This window comes from Ammospiza caudacuta, chromosome 6, assembly GCF_027887145.1.
Source record: "Ammospiza caudacuta isolate bAmmCau1 chromosome 6, bAmmCau1.pri, whole genome shotgun sequence".
In the NCBI taxonomy this organism is placed as follows: domain Eukaryota; kingdom Metazoa; phylum Chordata; class Aves; order Passeriformes; family Passerellidae; genus Ammospiza; species Ammospiza caudacuta.
This window is the reverse complement of record NC_080598.1, coordinates 28249743-28270339: the sequence shown is the minus strand read 5'-3', so window position 1 is coordinate 28270339 and position 20597 is coordinate 28249743. Positions and strand designations below refer to the sequence as shown.

The window sequence follows — 20597 nt, the reverse complement described above, 5'->3', positions numbered from 1 at the left end:
ATGTTCATTACCAAGCTTGCAGCAGGTCCAGTGAATTGAACTCAGCAGATGTAACTAAAAAAGCAATGGACATGCGAACACAAGAAAAAAAAGCTATTGGAAAGAGTTTGTAATCTTGTTAATGACACCTGTCAGTGTTTGAGCCTTAAATGTTACTTATGGATATGTATATGAGAACCCAGAGTTTCATCCTCTGTTAACTATTTCACATTTTCATTAGTGAATCTCAGTACCATGCACACTTGTTCACTGGCCTCAGTGATTAGACAGACATGCTGGAGTCTGATAAACTGATATTTACAAGACTACTTTCAGCAGCTCCCTGTATCATGGGTGTGATATGTCATACACAATCATATATTGTGATAAGATATCAGTGAACTGAGAACTGGAGTTACTCTAGAAAACATTTCTAACTTTATTTTAGCAACTAGGAAATCTCAAGATTGAAAATTTTCTTGCAAAAGAGTTCTTGAGAAAATTAAAATTGGTGATTACCTGACATGTCCATGCTTCACTTTAGACTATTTTCCTTTTTAACGTTAAATTGAGAGGGGGGGAAAAATTAAGTAGTTTTTTTTTGTTTGGGAAGAATTCTCAAAACCATAAAAGAAATGTGTGCTAAATACAGTTAAAATATGCTGTGTTATGATTAAATGTTTTTGAGTAGTGAAAAAATCCTCAAAAATTCTGGTCATTTCTGTTAGATATTCAGCATGTTCTGTAGAACCAGTAGTCTAGTATTGAGCATTTTTCCTTTGTAGTATTCCAGTAGCAACTGTTAAAAGTTTTGAGTTGGAGGAAAATTGGTGATAGCAAACAATGTCTCAGCCATGGTGGTCTGTAATGAGCTCTTTTTTTCTCACAGCTGGATTTGTTAATACTATCTTAGGTACAAGGCTGACCTTCAACTAAGATAAATCTTTGTTTTGGAGTAAGTGTTGTCAGTGATATCCACCATACTGGAACATTGTATTGCTAGTGAACACAAGCAGTAATAGTTCATATGCGAGGAAGACAAAAACATAATGCCACCACTCACTTTGGGTAGCATTTTGCATCCTCTTTGTGTTTATGTAGATGGCAACAACTGTAACCCAAAGGAGCACTACTTATCTTTGGGAGAAGCTGCTGAGCAGGTTTGTCTCTTGGGAAACTGAGAATACTGACTATTCTGAAGAAGGGAAGACAAAGCTTTTCTTGCTGGCTTTTCCGTAGTCCCTGGAAGTTGGCTTGTCTCCTTAAGCAGCATATAGCTAGTATGTGCAGATAGGTCTTACTTGTTTTAAGAAATTAAAGTAATTTTATTGCTGTAATCCAGAAAGTACAGGCACAGGATTCATATTCAAGACCTCTTTTAGTTTAGGAGTTCCACAGTTGTGGTTCAGAATGTTTCCAAGGTACATATTGGTGCCTCATATCTTACGTGTCCTTATGTTTTATATGAAAAATAAATCTTCTGATCTGGTATACTGCTGTAGCCTCTCCTTCCTATTTTCTTTTCTCTCTGAGGCACTGATGGGTAGGAAAGAAGTGTCAATTCACAAATTGCCAGTTGGTGTAGAAACTTACTCAAATACATGCTTTATATTCAACTTGTTGCTCTTACCTAGAATTATTTACATGTTCTTAAGATCTTGACCACATTATTTAGTTGAAGTGAGGAGATAGTTGAATCTTGATGTTGATTACTGGCTCCTGGGAATTTTTTTTTTTAATTGGACTAAGGCAACTTACTACTTTCCCATCTGTACCATGTGGTAAACACTTTCTTTGCTTTCTGTGATGGCTGCTGCAAGGCATGACTTAATATTTGAACTCTTCACTGACCAAAGCTGGGCACTGTTGATATTGTGTGTTTTTAAGCAAGGAGAAATCGGTAAATAGCCGAGGTAAAATTTGCATAGTCATGGATGGCAGAAATCCAGGTTCTGACCCTGGCCTCATCACAGTAGGCCTGTACACTTCACCTGGTGGTCTCTTTTCTCCCTGCTATAAAACATCTGAAAAGTAAGGTGGTACTTTTTGTTTTCATGTCCATTTGGTTGAAAATAATGGGGAATTGATGAAAATGTGAGCTACTTGTGCAAAGGATGGAATTTGACAAGTGTGTTACTTTTCATAACGTGCAAATTGAGGAAACAGAGAGAGTAGCCAATGCTTTTGAGGTAACCGCTCAGTTACAGGGTATGGAAAGAATGAAACTAAATACTGCAGCTTAAGGACCATGAGCCCCTTTTCTTTGTGACTTAAAATAATATTTTGCAAGCTGTTGATGTACCAGCTGTACTTCTGTAACATTCCAGCTGTGTATGTCAGTACACATTTTCAGATAGTTCAGACTACAAACCCAGTCATGTTTTCAAAGTGCACAAAAGCTTCATTTCCTAATGACTGCTGAGTTTGTCATTTTACTCTTCACTGTACTAATATTGCAAAGAAAATTAGGCTTTTTTTAGGGGAGCCCTCTAGCTATGCCTAGTGTTTACTCTTCTGTAACTTAAAAAAAAGGTAAGTTGGGTGGAAGAAGATGGTGGGGTTTTTTTTTCCTGTGATAGTTTGAAACTGAAAAAGCAACTACACTTTTATAGCTCCACATGTCATGAAAATATTGTGTGTGTAAAGTTAGTTCAGCTGCAAGTCTTTTTTAACTCTGCTCATGTCCTTCCAGCAGTAACATTGCAAGCTCTTTACAGGATCAAAAAGGCTGGAACATGGAAATGCAAAACCTGGGAGGGTAGTCCAGTAGTTTTTCAGGAATGGTTAGTTTGGCATAGTACACTTGGAGGCATAAATGGATGTATTGAGCTTGTAGGGGAAAACTCCACATTCAGTGGACCTGCATAGGTTAGAAGATTGCAAACCAGTTTGCTTTGCTTTCCTTTGCATAGGTTAGAAGATTGCAAACCAGTTTGCTTTGCTTTCCTTTGAAACAAATGGCATTTCAGAACCTAGTCTTGATAAAACAGAGAAGGTTTATTTTCCTGAAAATTCCAGTTGATGGTAGGTCTGCTGCTATCCTTGATAAATGGAAATTTTCATGTGTTACTGCATTATGTGTTTTGGAAATAGTAATTTAGAAATTGTGCTTCACTGGTTTTCAGGCAGTTAAGAAATTCAGACCCTTGTAATTTCATGTGCTTTTGTGAAAAGTCTTTTTTTTTTAATGTTTTTTTAAGTTTCTCCTTTCTGTATTTTGACTGCAAACAAATCTCCCAGCTTTTTTTCTCATCAGCTAAAGTGAGCTCCTTGTGTCCTTACTGGCTGGCATATTCTCTAGTCCTCTAACCATTTTTATGGTTCCTGTCTGAACTTTCTGCAATTTACCACCTCTTGCTATTCTGTTCTGCAGGGCCCTAGCTTAGAAACACAGATGGTGGATGATGAAACTGAGCCTGCAAGTGAAGAATTGCCCCCTCATCTGCGGGAAGAGCCTCCCGAAGGTACAGTGCTGGCACTCAATGTAAACTCTTTGCAATCAATTGAAGAAAATGTTCTGGCCAAGAAGTCTGACTTACCTGTCTGACTTGAACTGCTATCTGCCTGTTTTCTGAGAGGGGTAAACCTTTGTCAGAGCTGACAGTTTAGCCAACCTTCCAGCCAGAGGTCTAGCCAGCCCCTAAGCCTTCTTTTGCATTCAGAGGAAGGCTGCTGAGGTGCAGACACAGTTCTGCATTCTCTTTAACAATACGGCTTCTGATTAAAATTGTCCTGCTTGATCATCCTGTCATCAGGCTTAGGAATAAAATGCTTCCTCTACTGTCTTATTTGTGATGTTTTGTGTCTTCATTAGGGGAGACTTCCTAAGCAGTCCTCTTTTCTCTCTTTACCTCTCTCTGCAGCATCCTGCTATTGAAATTGTCCCCAGCAGAGACTTGTCAAAGTTAGGTATTCTAGTGATTTTGTTTCTTTTCATGGTCTCTCTTGGAAGCCAGTTTAGCCATCTGAGGAGGTGGCAATGAAATGCTGTCTGTCAGCAGGAGGCTCAAAGATGCCAATTTTAATTAAAAACCTTGTTTGCGATGACATGCCCTGGATTTATACAGGGAGCAGATTTTTTTTCCCCACTGTGCAAAAGTCACAGACATTGAATATATGCAGAAAATAGGTGTTGCTTTCTTTTGAATAGAAGCTGCTAACATTGCTGCAAGTGATGATACATCCTGAGCTTTGTCTTCAGTTCATTGGCTTCTAAAACACAATCACTCATAATCACTGTGGATGGCTTAAACGACCCAGAGAGTGCTGAGATTCTTATTAGCAACTTACTGTTAAAATACCATGACATGTCTCTGGGAAACATAAATGTGTTTTATATTTTTCCTTTAAGAGAAAAAGATGCTGATACAACATTAATACTGACAGCCATTCTTAAAGGGAATATGAGCCAAGTGGATGGTTTTAGGAAGTTGCTGCTCCCATCCCGTCTTGTTGAGCATTCTGTTAAAGTTTTCTTATTAAGTTGTAATTTCTTGTTCTGCCATTTCATATACTTTGTGTTGATAATTACAGTATATAGAGGTAAGTGAAAGGTAGGTTTCTTTTGCAGCTCTTATAAAGCCAGAAGTAAATAAATGTGGAGAATGTTGTGATTATTCTATAAATACTTGGAGGATATAATATTAATATTCCCTTCCCCTCCTTACTTTGTAAGCAATGCCAAGTCAGGATGTAATGACAGTTCATTGAAGTAAGAATTCTGGTCACTAGCTGAAGCTGATGATTACATGAGCCTGGAGACTATATCCTGGAATGTAAAACCTATCTTGTCTCATCAGTTTATCAGGAATAGGCTTAGATTTTGGACTGTGGCTTTTACTTGTATAATCAAAAGAGGTTTTTTCAATGTGGCTCAGTATTTTTCAAACTAACTTTTTAAAATGAAAGCAAGTTCTTCTGCCTGCAACTCTGCTGGTTTGAATGACAATGAAATATGTCGGTGTTAACATTCTACTTCTGTGACTTATTGGATGGTCTGGGAGAAGTATGTGGTCTGGATATGCCCACTTTGCTGGTGTGAGGAAAAAGAACTGTAGCAGTTGAGCTGATTTGATTAAGTGATGACACAGTAGATAGTCTGAGCTCAGTATGTACCTTTTGAATTTACAATGACCTCAAGAGTAGCAAAATAGGAGGGATGTTGAGAGCACAACTGAAACTAGAGTCTGTTTGGCAGAAGAAGTGGAAAATTTGTCCTGAAGGAGAGCAGTCAGGATTATGCTGAATTTATAGCTGACTTCGGATATTGGTGGAGTTGAGTAACAGAAGTGTTCCTTAGAAGCTGCTGTCTACCAACACAGACCTACCAGAATCACTGTAAAGAACATGTAGTTGCAGGAATCATTGCAAATACCTAATGGAAAAAAAAAACTCTGAAGTCCTTTGACTTAAATATCATTCAGGGTACTATCTTATCTTTGCTGCTCTTCAGATTTCTTATTTCTTCTGACAGCACTTTCCTAGTTAAATCAGATGCTTTGCAATACGTAAAACAGTGTTGTTGTGACTACTGCAGTCTTGTTTCCTGGGATCTATGAATTGGAGACCATGTCTGCTTGCCTTCTGGTAATGAGTGCATAAGGGATGGAAGGTTCTCCAGAGTCTCTGTCTAGCACTGAACCATTTTTTTCCCCAGATGGCATCATAGTAACTTCATTTCCCATCTTGCACAGCATATCTACTGCCCTTCTGAAAGGAGAGGAATTGGAAGCACTGTTCTATGTACATACTGCAATAAAATAAGTTTCCCCTTCATGGACTGTCATATTTTTAAACAGTGCTGCATAACAGCCTTCTACAAATAATGGGACAATTTTACATGTCCATCATGTACATAACTAAATGGAGTAGGTGTCTATGTGGGTAACAACTGGTATGGAATGGCAGACGTTGGTCCCAAGTGCAGTGTGGCAGCCTGGCAGCATTTGAGGCAAGAGACATGCCAAGGCAGGGCTGGTATCTGTGTGTCACCTGAATCTCATTGTTTTGCTGCTGTTAAACTTAACTTTTTTTTTTTTTTTTTAATTAAACTAAGTTAGAGTAAATGAGTTAGAAGTGCAGCTCCTGCCGGATCCCGTGCATGGCATTAGATGCCCCAAGGGGCTTTTCGAAAGCTCGGTGGCGAGGTTGCGTTCGCGGGGCGGCGCGGCCGCGCGGGGGCGCTGCAGGCCCGGCCATGCCCGGGCCCCGCCGCCCGCAGAAAGGGCTCAGAGCTGTCCGCTCCTCTCCCCGAGCTGCTGTGCGGTGTCACAGGGGAAGCTCCCGCACTCTGCCGCAGGAAGGCTGTTTAGGCCCTAGCGATACTTTAGCTCTTGACATCGTGATCCATCTGCCAAATTCACGGGGGTTTTTTATTCTCCCTTCATCTTTAGTATTCCTGTGATCCTTGTGACATAATTTTTTTATCCCCTCATGTGAAAGGGAGGCACAGGGGAGCAGTAGCAATTAGTATCTGGAGTGCTGGTGTGCTTAGCACTTCACAGAGCAGGCTGTGTAGGGCTGATTTGCCATCAGCAGCCGGTGAAGGGCAGTGGGCTCTGCAGAGGAGCACACTGCTCTAAATGGTATGAACTGCTTCCTTCTTTGCAAGAAATTCACCATGGCTTATCTGTGCTGCCACACGTCTGAGCTACTTTCATGTAGATTTTGTGTGATCTTGAATGTTAAATGGCAGTGTGATTGCAGTGAGAGAACTAGATTTAGTTACTCAAGTACAGCCACACCTTGCTGTATCTGTTGCTTCTTTATTCTCCACTTCAGAGTTCTGTTGCTGATCATTTAATACAGTGCAGTGTTAATTGATATGATCATTTCACTATTCTGTCCTTTTCCATTGAATTAATCAAGAAAAGTGGTAGCAATGAAATCTGGTGGTGATTAAATCTTCTGTGACATTCTCCATTAGGATATCTCAGTATATTCTTTGCTGCATATATCTCCTATTTATTACACTAATTTTTGTGGGAAAAGTAGCTTTACTCTGTCAAACTACTAAAAACTGTGCATTTCAGGAGTGTCTGTTTGTTGATACTGAGGCATGGCTGTAGTTTGTTTTGGCCTTGCATTACTAAGTAGTGCTGCATATACTGAAGCTCATTTCAAGGTGGTATGGTCTAGTTGCAAAGCTATGCCACTGATTAACAGTGATAGTCCCTGTTGGGAGTTTACAAACCAGTGTGTTTTCTTCCATGGCCTTTAAGTACTAAGCATGAAAATTTTATCAGCCAACCTACTATGATCAGTTTGGCAATAAGTCTTAGTCTTGTGTCTGAACTGTCTGCTACCTCTTCTGTAGTTTTCAGACCCAGCAGAGATGTTCCTTTTTTGTTGGAGATTAGGCCTTGTGGAGTAAAGTTTTATTAAAAGCAATGGGTCTTAGCAGCTCCGCAGTATATAACAGATCTTGGGAAATTTCATTTCCAAATAACTGTGGTGTTCTTAATTCAAATTGTTTTACACTTGCTGTGGGTGAAGAATACACAGAGATAGTTACTGTAAATCAGATGATTTGCAGGAGTTTAGAACCTAGTATCTTGTGTGAGCCTTATAATCTGCCTCCATGAATGCATGTAGTCTTTGCTGTTTTGTATCTTCTGCAGGATAAATCTATATTGCATGCTTGTGTGGGAAGCTTTAGGACTCCTTATCCACAGTTTGAGAATCTCCAATCCAAAGAATCTGGGAGTTTTGTGGGTTGCTCATTCAGAATTGAGTTTTGAGACCAGCATTTGACTGGTCTGTATGGATCGAACTAAAATCAAGTACAGTTGTGTTTCAGTTGGGGTACTACCATCCATTTGAAATGTCTGAAATTAATTAAACTGTTAACTTCATGTTGGTGTATTCCCTTATAAGAATATGAGTTTATTGAAACCAGTAGATGCCAGAGGAACGTGCCTTTTCAAGCATCTCATCTGTGATGAGACCTTCAGTTGAAGTCTATGATACAAGTGTTTAATTTCAAAAAGGTACATGTCTATAAACAGATCCAGTTTTGATGGCTGGGTGGCACTTTTCCAATTATTGTTGGGCCAAATGTCTGTTGCAATAATTGCCATACCAATATTTAAATGCTGCAAACTTTATCTGTTCTGTTTTGCATTTTCTTATTGCAAGTAATATTTAATGTGTCTGTCTCCCAACAGTCCATATCCAAAGAACCTCAAAGAAATGACCCTGGAAAATGAGGCAGTTAATAGCAGTTCAATTTCCTTTCACTATCAAGCTTTCTGCTAAATTCTGTTGCCTTTTCTGGTGTAAAGTAACTTAACAAAGTTGCCTGTGTGCCTTAGTGTTGTGTACTACATACCTGGGTAAGTATGTGTGTACGTAGTCTACCAGACCAGTGTCTTGAAGTTCTGTGAAGCTGGCAGATGCAAAGCTGTGGTATCTGCTAAGCCTTCCTCTACTTTCCTGAGTCAAACCACTCTCTTCAGTGTGCTGCCTCATGACATCCCACAGTCAAATCCTTCTACAGAGGGCCTCTTTAAATGATCTGCTTTTTTTGTCCAATTGCCAGTCAGCCTGGATTGACCTCTGCAGTTCTGTGGTCATGTAATAAAAGCAAAAGACTGGGAAAGGGATGGCTATGATCTATCCCAGCAGTGTGGCCTGGCAGCCAGGAGGGCCAGCAATGCCCTGGGGTGCATCAGGGGCAGCATCACCAACCAGGCGAGGGAGGGGATTGCCCCACTCTGTTCTGGCACAAGCCAAATCCTGTGTGCAGTTTGGGCACCACAGTGTCAGAAAGACATTTAACTATTAGAGAGCACCCAAAGGAGGGCCATGAGAATGATGAAGGGCCTGGAGGGAAGCCATATGAGGGGAGGCTGAGGTCTCATGGTTCCTTCAGCTTGGAGAAGACTGAGGGGAGATGTCATCACAGGCTGCAGTTTCATTGTGAGAGGAAGAGGAGGGGCAGACACTGAGTCAGGGGAAGTTTGCATTGGGTATGGAAAAGGTGCTTCCCCCAGAGCATGGCTGGGCACTGGAACAGGCTCCCCAGAGAACTGGTCCCAGCACCAAACCTGATGAAGTTCAAGAAGTGCCTGAACAGTGCTCTCAGGCACATGGCGTGATTCTTGGGGTTGTCCTGTGCAGGGCCAGGAGCTGGACTTTGATCTTTGTGTCCCTTCCAACTCAGGATATTCTATGATTCTTAACTCTGCTGTTGACTTTGTCTGTGGCTCTAGTCAAGTAGTTTGGCCTTCCTTGAACCACAGTATTATTTGTGTATGAAACAGAAATGATTGTTCTTCTTTATAGATGAGGATGGTGAAAAAGCAAACTAAGTTTTTGGGCTTTTATAGGTGGAAGATACTTGAAAATTGAATCAGAAATTGTGATCGTAATGTATAAATAATACAACACTACCTGGTACATAACTTGTCAATTTCTCTCTTTTTTCTTTGTTTTGGCCTTTTTGAGTCCTCGAAAAGGTGATTGGACTTGTCAGATAGCTTTAAACAGAAAGGCAGGTTTCTTAAAAAGCAGAAAAAGAAATTAGCAGTGAGGCTGTCTGTTCTTTGGAACTGGGACTTTATGTACCTGGCGTGTCCTCTCATCTGTAAAAGCATTTCCTGAGCTACTTCTGTAAATGCCCTGAGGCTGAAGAGCAATGTTTCAGTATCATCTGTCTCTAAGGCGTGATTCCTTGCAGCTGTGCTCTTCTGTTGGCCAAACCAGTTCTTGTTTCTGCAAAAGAAATGACCTGTAGTGTCAGCTCAGTCTTGTGCACAAAGTCTGACTTAGTATTTCTGTTAGATTATAAAACACTTTCATATCCATCAAAAGTTCTAATGTGTTTCTATTAAATTTATCATCATTGTTTTAGTAAAGCTGGGGCTCTTCTTTAAATTCTCCATTGGCTATATTGGCTTACTCATGCTTTATTTAATTTAGTTCTCTGGGGGAAATTGACAATCTGAAATGTGATTAATGAAGTGTCTGTGTGTACCCCTTTCTCCCTCTCTCAGCCCCCACTCATCTGTATTCCTGTTGGTGTATGCTTGTTGCTGACAGCAGGCATCTTCCATTCAGCAGCTATGTTACATTGTCTTCTAGAAACAGCATGAAAGCTATTGAAATTGTTTTTATTCCACTCCTCCCTATGTCTTATCCTTTCCTCACCACTATTTTCATATGATTTAATGAGAGGTTTCTTTGACAGCTCAGCATCCCTTTTTTCTAGCCTACTCCATGCCCTGCAAATCATTCTGTCACTAAGTGTTGTATGTGTGCACAGCAATATGCTGTTAAGGGCAGCGTAAATAGCCTCCAAGTGCCTGGTGGGTTGCAGAAGAAAGGTTCTCATAACTTAAGTGTGGGAAACCTTTTATCAGTGGATCTTGTTAATACAATGATATTGTCAAGCGTGTGAGTAGCCATCTGGTTTTCCCTGTGGGCTTTTGCCCATAGGATGGGGCAACAGTAGTTTTACCTTTTGCCTGGGGACAGTAGCTGAAAAAAAAGTGTGAGATCCAAATGAAAAGATACTTCAGTGTGAAAGGTCAATGGGAAGCCTCTGTCAGAAGATGCATCTTGGTCAATTACTAGTGAGTGTGGTTTTTTTCTAGCAATAGAGGTTTGTACTATGTATCTTATTACCTGGCTGAAGTAGCAGACATTTGTCACTGTTTTTATACTGGTTAGAGATATATGAAATGGTGTAAAAGAATATATGTTCTTTTACTATGTATTTTTTATTTAGGTGGGCAAATACATTAACATTAAGATGCAGACAATTGTTCTTAAATAGATGTTGTGGTTTAACCCAAGTCAGCAGCCACTCACCCATTAGTGGGCTTGCAGAGGGAATTGGAAGGATAAAAGTTAGAAAACTCATGTGTTGAGATAAAGACAGTTTAATAGGAAAAACAAAAGCTGTGCATGCTAGCAAAGCAAAAAAAGGAATTAATTTACTGCTTCCCATGGGCAGACAGATGCTCACCCATCCCCAGGAGAGCACGGCCCTGGGAAGACAAACATCATAACTCCAAACATCCCCCACTTCCTTCTTCTTCCTCCCACTTTATATGCTGAGCATGATGCCATATGGTCTGAAATATCCCTTTGATCTGCTGGGGTCACCTGTCCTGGCTGTGTCCTCTCAACCTCCCATGCACTCCCAGTCCCCTCACCACTGTGGCAGTATGAAAACCAGAAAGTACTTTGGCTGTTCTGTGTAATCCCGGCTCAGCAATAATAAAAACATCTCTATATTATCATCACTGTGTTCAGCACAAATCAAGAACATAGCCCCATACCAGCTGCTGTGAAGAAAATTAACTCTACCCCAGCCAAAAGCAGCACAATCAATCTTTCAGGCTTGTAGCTATCAGTGCTGTTTGGAAGCTGAAAAAGGAAGCAGTTCCTGCTTGTTCCTAATGGACTAAAAAAAGAGTCAAGTAAGTCTCGCTTTTACATATAGCTACAGTCTGAAGTACTAAATAAGAATGAGCAATGCAGTAAATCCAGGTCAGGAGTGAAATTGAATCAATATATCAGTGTGTTAACAATGATGATATCTTGAACTGCTAAACTATCAGAGTATTATAGCAGGCAATTAAATCATAAGGTCAGTACATGAGGCTGTTAATTCTCCTCAGAACCGAGGGAAATGCCCAGTTAACATTTCATAAACATCTGTAGTCTCAGCCTGCTGCCTGCCTTGATTTCAGCTGTTTGTGAACAATTTGAACCACTACTTTATTACCACTATGATTGCACAATTGCATCAATCTGGCCTCATCTGGACTGATCATTTTGGATCACAAAACCCAACCTTATTCTGAGGAATAGGTTTTTTCAAAAAAACTGTTTATGAACTTATGAATGAGCTGTAAAGTGAGAGTTCTTGTGTCAGTTTGCTCGTTTTCTAGGATAATATTCTAGGAGAAAATAATATAATTTGAAACTGGGTGGAATTTTTACAGAAAGTGGTCTTGCACTAGTATGGACATATGTAATTCTATATCTTCTTTATTTTGTGAACACACTGAAGACCAATGCATGTTCCTTATTAATGTTTTGGATTATTAAACTATTGTGATACATTTTTTGACATATTATGGGGAATCTATCCTCTTTCTATCTATCTGATACTTGTGTGGTGAGAGAATTAATCTAATGCTATGTTTTGTCTCCTGTTATGCTCCCTCTCTACCAGTAACATACTACTGGTTTCAAGTTTTGCCCAAAGTATGTAATATTCAGTAGGATAGACCTGCTCTAAAAAGTTTAGGTAGCTTTATATTTTTGGATCTTGTATTATGAAAAATGAATGTATTTTTCTAGTTGGCATCCAAAAAGAAGTAAGTATTCTTTATAAAAAATATTACATCTATTTTGCAAATAATGCTAAAAATAAGGTATTTCTGTGAGTTGTGAGAGGGTCTTGGGATATAGGATTGTTAAATGATTATATTGGAATAGTGTTACAGTTGAAAGAACAGATTTATGGTATTGAACTACAACTTACTTAATTTCTTTGCAAATGAGACTTCAGTTTTGGAGTTAGGCATTCACCTAATGAATACCAGTTCATCCATTTAAGATTCTAAGGAACGGGCAATGTTGTTGACCTCTACTGTTTTTAACTTTCCAAAACTCAAATTTTACTGTAAAGGTATAATAAAAATAATAAAGGTTCTGTCCTGTGCAGAAGTTCAAAGCCAAAACTCTTGTTTAAACGTTTCCTTCTTCTTTCCCCATCTTCCCAAATTCTCTGGAGATTTGTGTGTGGTAGTGATGTGTTCTGGGTTTTTTGAGTGAGTTGTGGGTTTTTTTTTGTTTTTTTTGGGTTTTTTTTATTAGTTTGTTTTCCCCTAAAAAGGGGAAAGGTTTCCCCTGTATCTCTTGGATACAGAAGTGGGATAATTCTAGTTACTTATGTGAACTCATCCTCTTTGGCTGACCCAGCTGTTCATGTGTATCTAGCACTGGAAAGTGTAATTTTGTAAAAGACCCGATGCCTCCCACTCACCCCTACAAAAGGCAAAGAACAAACCTCCAAGATTTAATTGCTAGTACAATATGTTAAAGTTAGGGCTCACTTTGGGAAATGCAAATTGAGACTCTGCGTTTGGTTTAGTATTTTTATAGCTTGAGAATGTTACTGTTGTTGCAGTATATTGTTCCTAGCATCTTGAGAGTTTGTTGGGTTTTTTTTCCCTCTAAATATTAGACTCAGTTGATCAGGGAAGTGGGTTAATTCTTCCAGTTAATGGATCTTGTACTTTTACATTGAAAAAGGATGAAAAAACCCTCATTTACGAAGTTTGATTTTTGTTTAAGAATCTACTTTATTTAGAGAAATCTGTTTTCTGTGATATTTGGAGATCTTTAAAAGATTGTGACTACCTGAATCCAGCTCTAATGAAAAAACAGTTTGGTCGCTGGTTTGAGCTTAACATGTGCTCAGACTCCTTTAACATGTGTTTCGGCTCCTCAAAGAGATATTCTGCATTTGACTCTGGCTGCAGGTCACCAGTTTCACCCCAGTGCATGGCCACCTGTGCTTGGGTGCCAGCACAAAAGCTGCTGAGTGCCCATGGAGACATAATGCCTCTGTCTGGAGTGGGTGTAACTGGAGTGAGTGAACCTTCACATCGTTCCCACAATGCAGAGACTGAAGGATGCCTTGTCCAGCCGAGTAGTACCTGTTGTGTGTCGGTGAGCTTGTATGGACCACAAGGACAGGCTTGGGGTCTCCTGTGTGCGCTGCAGAGCTCACCTGGCTTCCCTGTTGTTCTAGCCAGGAACAGATGCAGCTGCAGGCATCACTTGAAACCTCTTTTTGATAGCATGCAAGAGGTCAGCTCTTGATGTTCGTGTTTCTAGCAACCTCAGTGTGTAGCACAGTGATTAAGATAGTGAGGAAAGCAGAAGGATCTTGGCTTTTACTCCTCCTGGGTCTGATCCAAGTAGCATTAATATGACATGAGACGTTTTGTTGGTATTTGATTAACTCGGAGGCTTGTTCTTGTTTTGTGTGACACATTGTAAGTTAACCACCCGGCATGCCGACATGTGCGATTAAAAACAAACACTTAAAACTGAATTGAGGAGCGGCTGCCAAGCGTGCCGCAGGGAGGGGCTGGCGCAGCCTGCCCTGCACGGCTCCTCTGGGACAGGCTTCACCCGCTGCTCTCCGGAGCTTGCGTCGGCGCCTTCTCAGGTCACTGCTGAATTGCCGATATTTGTTCTCAAACATTTTATTCAGCTGTCTTGCGCAGTTAAACAATCCCGACGAAGTGTGAGAACTGCAAATGGCAACTTAGAAGCGCGTTGCTCAAGCAGCCCGCCCTCGGTGCCGGCCGCTGTGTTTGGGGCTATCGGCCCCTGCGGTGTCGCTCGGCGCGGGGCGGGGCGGCAATGCCGGGCGGCTCCGTGGCCCAGCAGGGGGCTGCCGAGGGCCGCCCGCCCGCCCCGGGCCCGGCGGCGGCCGCGGCGCTGCCGCTTTTATCCCATCGCACGATTGCACTTGCGTTTTTCCTCAGCTTAAATTCCGGGACAGCAAGAATGGGTCTGGGCTTATTTCATAATTAGCTAATTAATTTCACAAATAACTCTTGGAGAGTTAACAAAGCTTATTTTCCCTTGTCACTGCCTTCTCTATTACAAGATTTTCAACCTCGCCTGCTTGTTAAGGTCCTTGCTGTAGAAACAATTCCTCGTTTCTCAGTCAGGAGCAGGGTGTTTTTAAAGGTAGTGTTGCCCATACAGGCAGCTGGGTTTGTGGATGCTGAGCATCCAAAGGAGTGAAAGCCATGGCATGCACAGTAGCTGTTCTCTTGCTAACCTTTGGCTTTGTTTTCAGACCTGAAATGAGCTTTCACAGTGTTAATGAGAAACCTTCGGCTGATTCAGTGGGCACTTTCCATAACACTTAAAGCAAAATGTGCCCTCCGACCTGTGCACAGATGTGCAGTGCCTGTGGAAAGTCACAAATCCTCTTGAGTGGAAGTGCTGCCCTACGGTTCTGCGGTGTTGGGTGGGCTGGGAGGGCCTCTCCCAGCACCTCCTGCACTGGCCAGGGCGCGGGGCTGTGGTTGCTTCAGCACACGGCTCCTGTGCCTGTGACAGGGCTGTTCTTGTCAGCCGAATGCTTTTCTTCCAGGTTGTGTGTAGAATTGTTTCTGAAGTAGAGTAGTTCTTCAATTGATTATTGACTCTGCTAGAAAGTATTTTGGTGAAGGGCTAAGCAGACCTTATATAAAGCTATCTTGTTCTTCTGCAATATCAGTATCTGCTTTCTTTTCATTTGAGGCAAATACCAGGGGAAAAAATACCTTTAAATGTACCTGCTAATTCCCAAGTTGAGATTTTAAGCCTTTTGTGTGTAATGATTTTTTTTTTCCCCAGAGGAACAAATTTTATGCTTGCAGATCAAGGACTGACTAGATTAGAGGGAAAACAGCAGCAGCAAGTGAACTGCTGGGAGGGCACACACACACACACACACACACACACACACACATATTTTCCTGCTGCTGTCATGAATTACAGCCAAGACCAGAAATCTGTAAAGACACTTAAAGTGTGGAGCAAATAAGAGTGTTTCCAAATAGTTTGAGTCTCCATGACATACCAGCAGTTATTTTAAATGTCCTGTGAATTTGTAGTAGCTTCTGGCTAAAAACTATTTTCAGAGTACTAAAGCAGAGTGTTTTTTCACCTGACTTCTTGCAGTACAAAAAATTGAGGACTTGAGATGGAGCTATAAGGAGGGTTTTGCAAGGACAGCTTGGAAAAAATATTCTGACAGCCTCTCAGAAGGACCTAGTTGGAGTCCATTAGTAGTCATGGGTTTGATTTGAGATCATGAGAAAGCTTTTAGTTCAGAGAAGCCAACCATCCCCTGCCCTCACTTTGTCCTGAACAAAATCTCTTGTTCTCAGATGATCACTTGAGCTACATTGCTTTTCTCTGCCACACTGGAAAATGGAACTGTGAGTAATGAGTTGACAGTAAAGCAAATCTTCAACCTTTCTTGGAGTACCTAGGATATGTTTGGGCCACTACAACTGATAAATAGGGAAAGGTTAGTCTTTGAATTGCACAGCAACTTTTAACTGCAACTTTAGCTCGTGTTGTTAAAACTTGTCAGAATTTTCCTTTCAGATTTTGAAATCCATCTCTTGTTGGGCAACTAGGAGTTTCAAAGCCTTTAAAAGGTGGGTTTGAGGGGTGTAAGCCTCATCCCATGTGTTTTTCCATTTCTGAGAGCTGAGTTTGGAATGGACACTATTTGAGCTTAAAGCTGTCTTCATTGTTACAGGCAGGGCAAGATATCCTACTTTGCTGAAGAAAACAATGTGATGTTAAAAACTAAAGCAATAAATACGTGCACAGCTGAGTGACTTTAGGACAAAGAAGGAGGAAGTACAGGAAGGGAAGGAGGAGATAAGTAAACTGACTCTGGTGAAGGTCTTGACAAGAACGTAATAATCTTAAATGAGATTTGTCCCCAGCAGACACTGAAGACATCCTGACCTTTTTTAACTCTGATTTATTCATCATGGGAATGGATTTTGTATCTCATCTACTCTGTGACTGATGGGCAGGAGTAATTTCTCTCTCAATACAGAAGAGTACACTGTGGTAGACTCCATTTGCCACACTGACAGGAGCAGAATGCCATCATGCCATCAGCCACAGAGTTGGCTTAAGAAATATTTTCCTTTTCAGTCTTGCACTCTTAATGTGTGCCTAATATATGTGTAATGGTAGGATGGGGGAAAGGCTACTGAATTGTATGAAAGTTGAGTTGTGAATTTCCTCTGCTATCTGAGATCTGCTCAGATCACAAGGAAAATGAGCATTTATGGCTTTACTTGAAAGAATTCAAAGAGGGGGAAAAAAAAAAAGGCAGTGAAGACAATTTCACACACAACCCCAATCCAACTCGTGTTCTTTTCCCCGTAACATAATTTTGACTCTTTTCTTGCAAATACTCTCCTATCTGTAGATTCTTTAATCACAGTGATCCCCATATCCTGAATTTGCTTTGCATGACAGTCTTGTCATGTGGATATCATTGAAAGTAGAACTGGTCAGCCCTTGGAAGGAACAGTTATATCTTTTGTTTCAAAATACTGCAGACAGATCATTTTTCACTACTTCTTGTAGTGGGGCAAGAGTGGGAAATACCAGAAATGAGATGACAAGATAATAACCTGTCAATCAATACCTGCTAGGTGTGTTTGGAGAGGCAGTAAAATATATTCAGGAGCCCAGTCAGCATGTCATTCATACAGAGAGAATACTGTGGGGCAGAAAGCTGCAGGACTTGGGGGGTTTTAAAAAGGTTTGCACAGCTGGGCAGCAAGTCATTGTTTCTCTGACATGTTTGGAGTTCTGTTGCTGGCTGATTTGGGACTTGCTTGGGATCTCAGCTTCTTCATTCAGAAGTCTTTAAAACTTTTGAATGAAATGTAAGGCAGGTGTAAGACTGTTGCACAAAACCTGTGGTATCTGAGGAAGTCAGCCTGCTTTTTCTGGAAGGTTCTTGAAGTAGAGGCATGTTTATAGTGATTTAAGAAATTGAAATTGTTAATAGGCTGATTTTCTTCCTTTTAATCTTTTTCCAGGGTTACTCTGGTCTGGTTGGCTGCAGAATGCAGTGAACTAACTTAAGTCTCAGTAGGGGCAAACTGGTCAAATAGCTTGAAACAAAATCTTTGTGTTACCTTCCTCATTTCTAGGGATTTTTCTCTAATGACACATACATTAAATGTAACTGGTCTCTGAAAAATACTGATCTTATTCTCTTTATCTCAGCAAATCAAAGCTTGTAATGTGTTAATTTCACAGGACCCTCTAAGTCTCAGCTGCATCTTCTGAGGTTGACTGCTCATTATCAACGTCTGCTGTACTATTATTAAAAATAGAAAACTTTTGCATACTAGGAAATAAATATAGAAATGCCATCCAGTATACTGGACTTCATACTGAAATTAATGGAGGTCACATGGGATTTTAAAATTTTTTTGTAATTAATCTATAATTATAAGGGAGCTTCCTTTTATCTGTCTAAATAAGCCTTTGCAGAATATGAAAATTCTACCACTGAATTTTGCACTTGCCTATTACATGATAAACAGTGCCTTGGTATTTGACAGCTGAGAGATAAAAGCCTTGGTATTTGCAGAAGAATGAGGATGCTTGCCAGGGTAGGATGATTAAATTTCTTCACACTCTCTGCTGCTACTGGACATCTGACTTTTTTTCCCCTTTATCTTTAGTGATTCTTTCTTTCTTTCACTTTGAAAAGATAATCTACCACTGCCTCTTTGCTTTCGTGGCTGTTTGCTGACCTTTAACAAGCCCTGTAAGCGTTCAGCCAGGTTGTAGGATTTGTACACTTTTTAACAAATAAGGAAGTTACAGAGCTGGTAAATGTTCCAATAGCAGTGAAGCTTTTTTTAATTGCGTAGACCCCAAAAAGAATGGCTCTAAAGGGACAAAAGGAATAACCATTACAGAAACGTCCTTTCCCAAAGAGCTGTTACCTTTTTAATAGGGTTTCTCTATAATGCCAGTTCTACTTTGCATTTCCCGTTTTCTCCATAAAGTGTTGGCACTAGAACAACTGTGATATTCTGAATCATTTCCACCGGCTTTAGCCCCTAGACCAGAACCCTGGATACAGTTTATGTTGATTGCTCTCCCCAAACTCTTCACCTTTTCCTTATTGGTTTCTATATGGATCTCATGATAAAGCTGAGACATACTGTGAGACACTAAGGTTTTTTTAAATGTTTAATATATTTGGGTATTTAATTTCAAGCCGGACATTAAATGTAATAAGTTAAATAATTCTTAAAAAAAGTTCTTAATTAAACAATTTCATGCTGCTGTTCAAATCCAGCTTTCCAGTCTCTCTGTAAAATGTAGCCATGCTGCTGCTTGGTTTGTGCAATAAAACCATGATGGCCTGTGTGACAGTGTCCAATGTGCTGTGCTATTCTCAAGGCTTAGGATTCGTTTCATTTTGGAGGGTGAGAATCTATGCCTAATCAAATGAGTGATTCTGGTGTTAACAAGATGCCAAGTTCTCTAGTATTTCCAGCTGATGGTGGATAATAAGTGCATTGTTAATGGAATGCTGACACCTCTTCCATGCTTTTCCTTCTCAGAGGGCTTAAATAAGCTTTTGAAATAACTTTGGGCATTTTAATTACTACTAAGTACAACTTTTTCCTTTGGTTTGCTTCTTTCTGCTAGCTGTACTGTATTTCCTTGCAAGTGCTGTATCAGAGATAATAACATGTAGATGCCTGAAAGTGATAACCTGGTGTTGTTTCTCATTAAAAGAGAAAAGAAAATCCTCTTTATGGGTTTCTACCAAAAAACCCCTTAGCACTGGCATGGCACTGTCTAAATTTACATGCAGGATCCAGCTCCCAAAGATAAGTACAAAGAATTTTTCTGATTTTTTTTTTCTTCTCTTAAAATGAATGTGCTTAATCTGCCATAATCTGTAGCCTAAATGTTTTGTGGGTTACTTGTGTAAGATTGGCTAAAAACATAGCCTTGTAAGGACTGCTTGTCTGTGTGCTATTAGTTTCCAACCTATCCACCATATTTAAGGAAATCTGAAATACATTCTGTTGTGTAACACCTATAAAGCACAAAGGATTGCGGAAGAGCAGTCTCCATGAAGTGAAGGATTCCTTCGTGCAGCTGATCAGTCAGAATTTTTACTGGAATATATTGGACTGAGTTACAACTGCAGTTTTTGGGGTCTCTTGTGTCATGGGACAGCTTAATTTTCAGTTCTGCCATTTGTTCAAGTACCAAGCTACCTCCTTGGGTCTGAATGACTACCTTCTTATGATACTGTGCCTGACAGTCTCAAATGACATATGCTAAAAAAGAACCATCTAGCTTAATTTTTAACTTGTCAAAGAAATAAATTACTACTTTGTTGTTTTAAATGACTTGTTGTTTCCCCTCAACCTGTTAAAACAGGTGCATGTTTGGATGGATTATGATCTAAAAGATCATATTTTATGGGAGGGGTCAGCCTTTTCTCCCAGGCAACTAGAGACAGAAGAAGAGAAAATAGGTTTAAGCTGTGCCAGGTGAGGTTCAAGTTGAACATTGGGAAAATTTTCTTCACTGTAAAGGGGTTAAGCATTGAAATGGGCTGGAGAAGTGCTGGAGTTACCATCCCTGGAAGTGTACAAATAATGTGACATTTAGTGCTATGGTTTGGTTGACATGGTAGTGTTCAGTCAAAGGCTAGACTTGATGATTGTGGAGGTCATTTCCAACATTAATTATTTCTATCATGTGCATCCTGCCCAGTCCTAGAGGTAGCAGTGTCATCATTTATCATTTAAAACCTAACCAACACCTCTATAATTTGCTCTATTATTCGTGGCCAGTATGCAGTGCAAATATGTAACAAATTTTTTATGTTAGCTTATATTATAAAATTTTCAAGTAGGCAAAACTAGTCTAAGAACACATTAGTCAATAATGAACTCAAAAGGGCAGGTCAAGGTAAGGAAACGTTGACCTTTATTCTGACACCTCTGAGCACATTGTTTGCAGCAGGTTTTCCATTCTGGAACTTCTGTTGCTCTGCG

The 20597-nt window shown here is 40.2% G+C and overlaps 1 protein-coding gene across 1 annotated transcript in view; it reads left to right on the top strand.

The window, feature by feature from the left end:
• LOC131559505 (transmembrane protein 263-like) overlaps positions 1-20597 on the top strand; it is a 199448-nt gene that overhangs the window by 10320 nt on the left and 168531 nt on the right. The window contains exon 2 of the mRNA XM_058807871.1: positions 3353-3443. Coding sequence (XP_058663854.1) covers positions 3353-3443 — 91 coding nt within the window. The remainder of the gene's footprint in view (positions 1-3352; positions 3444-20597) is intronic.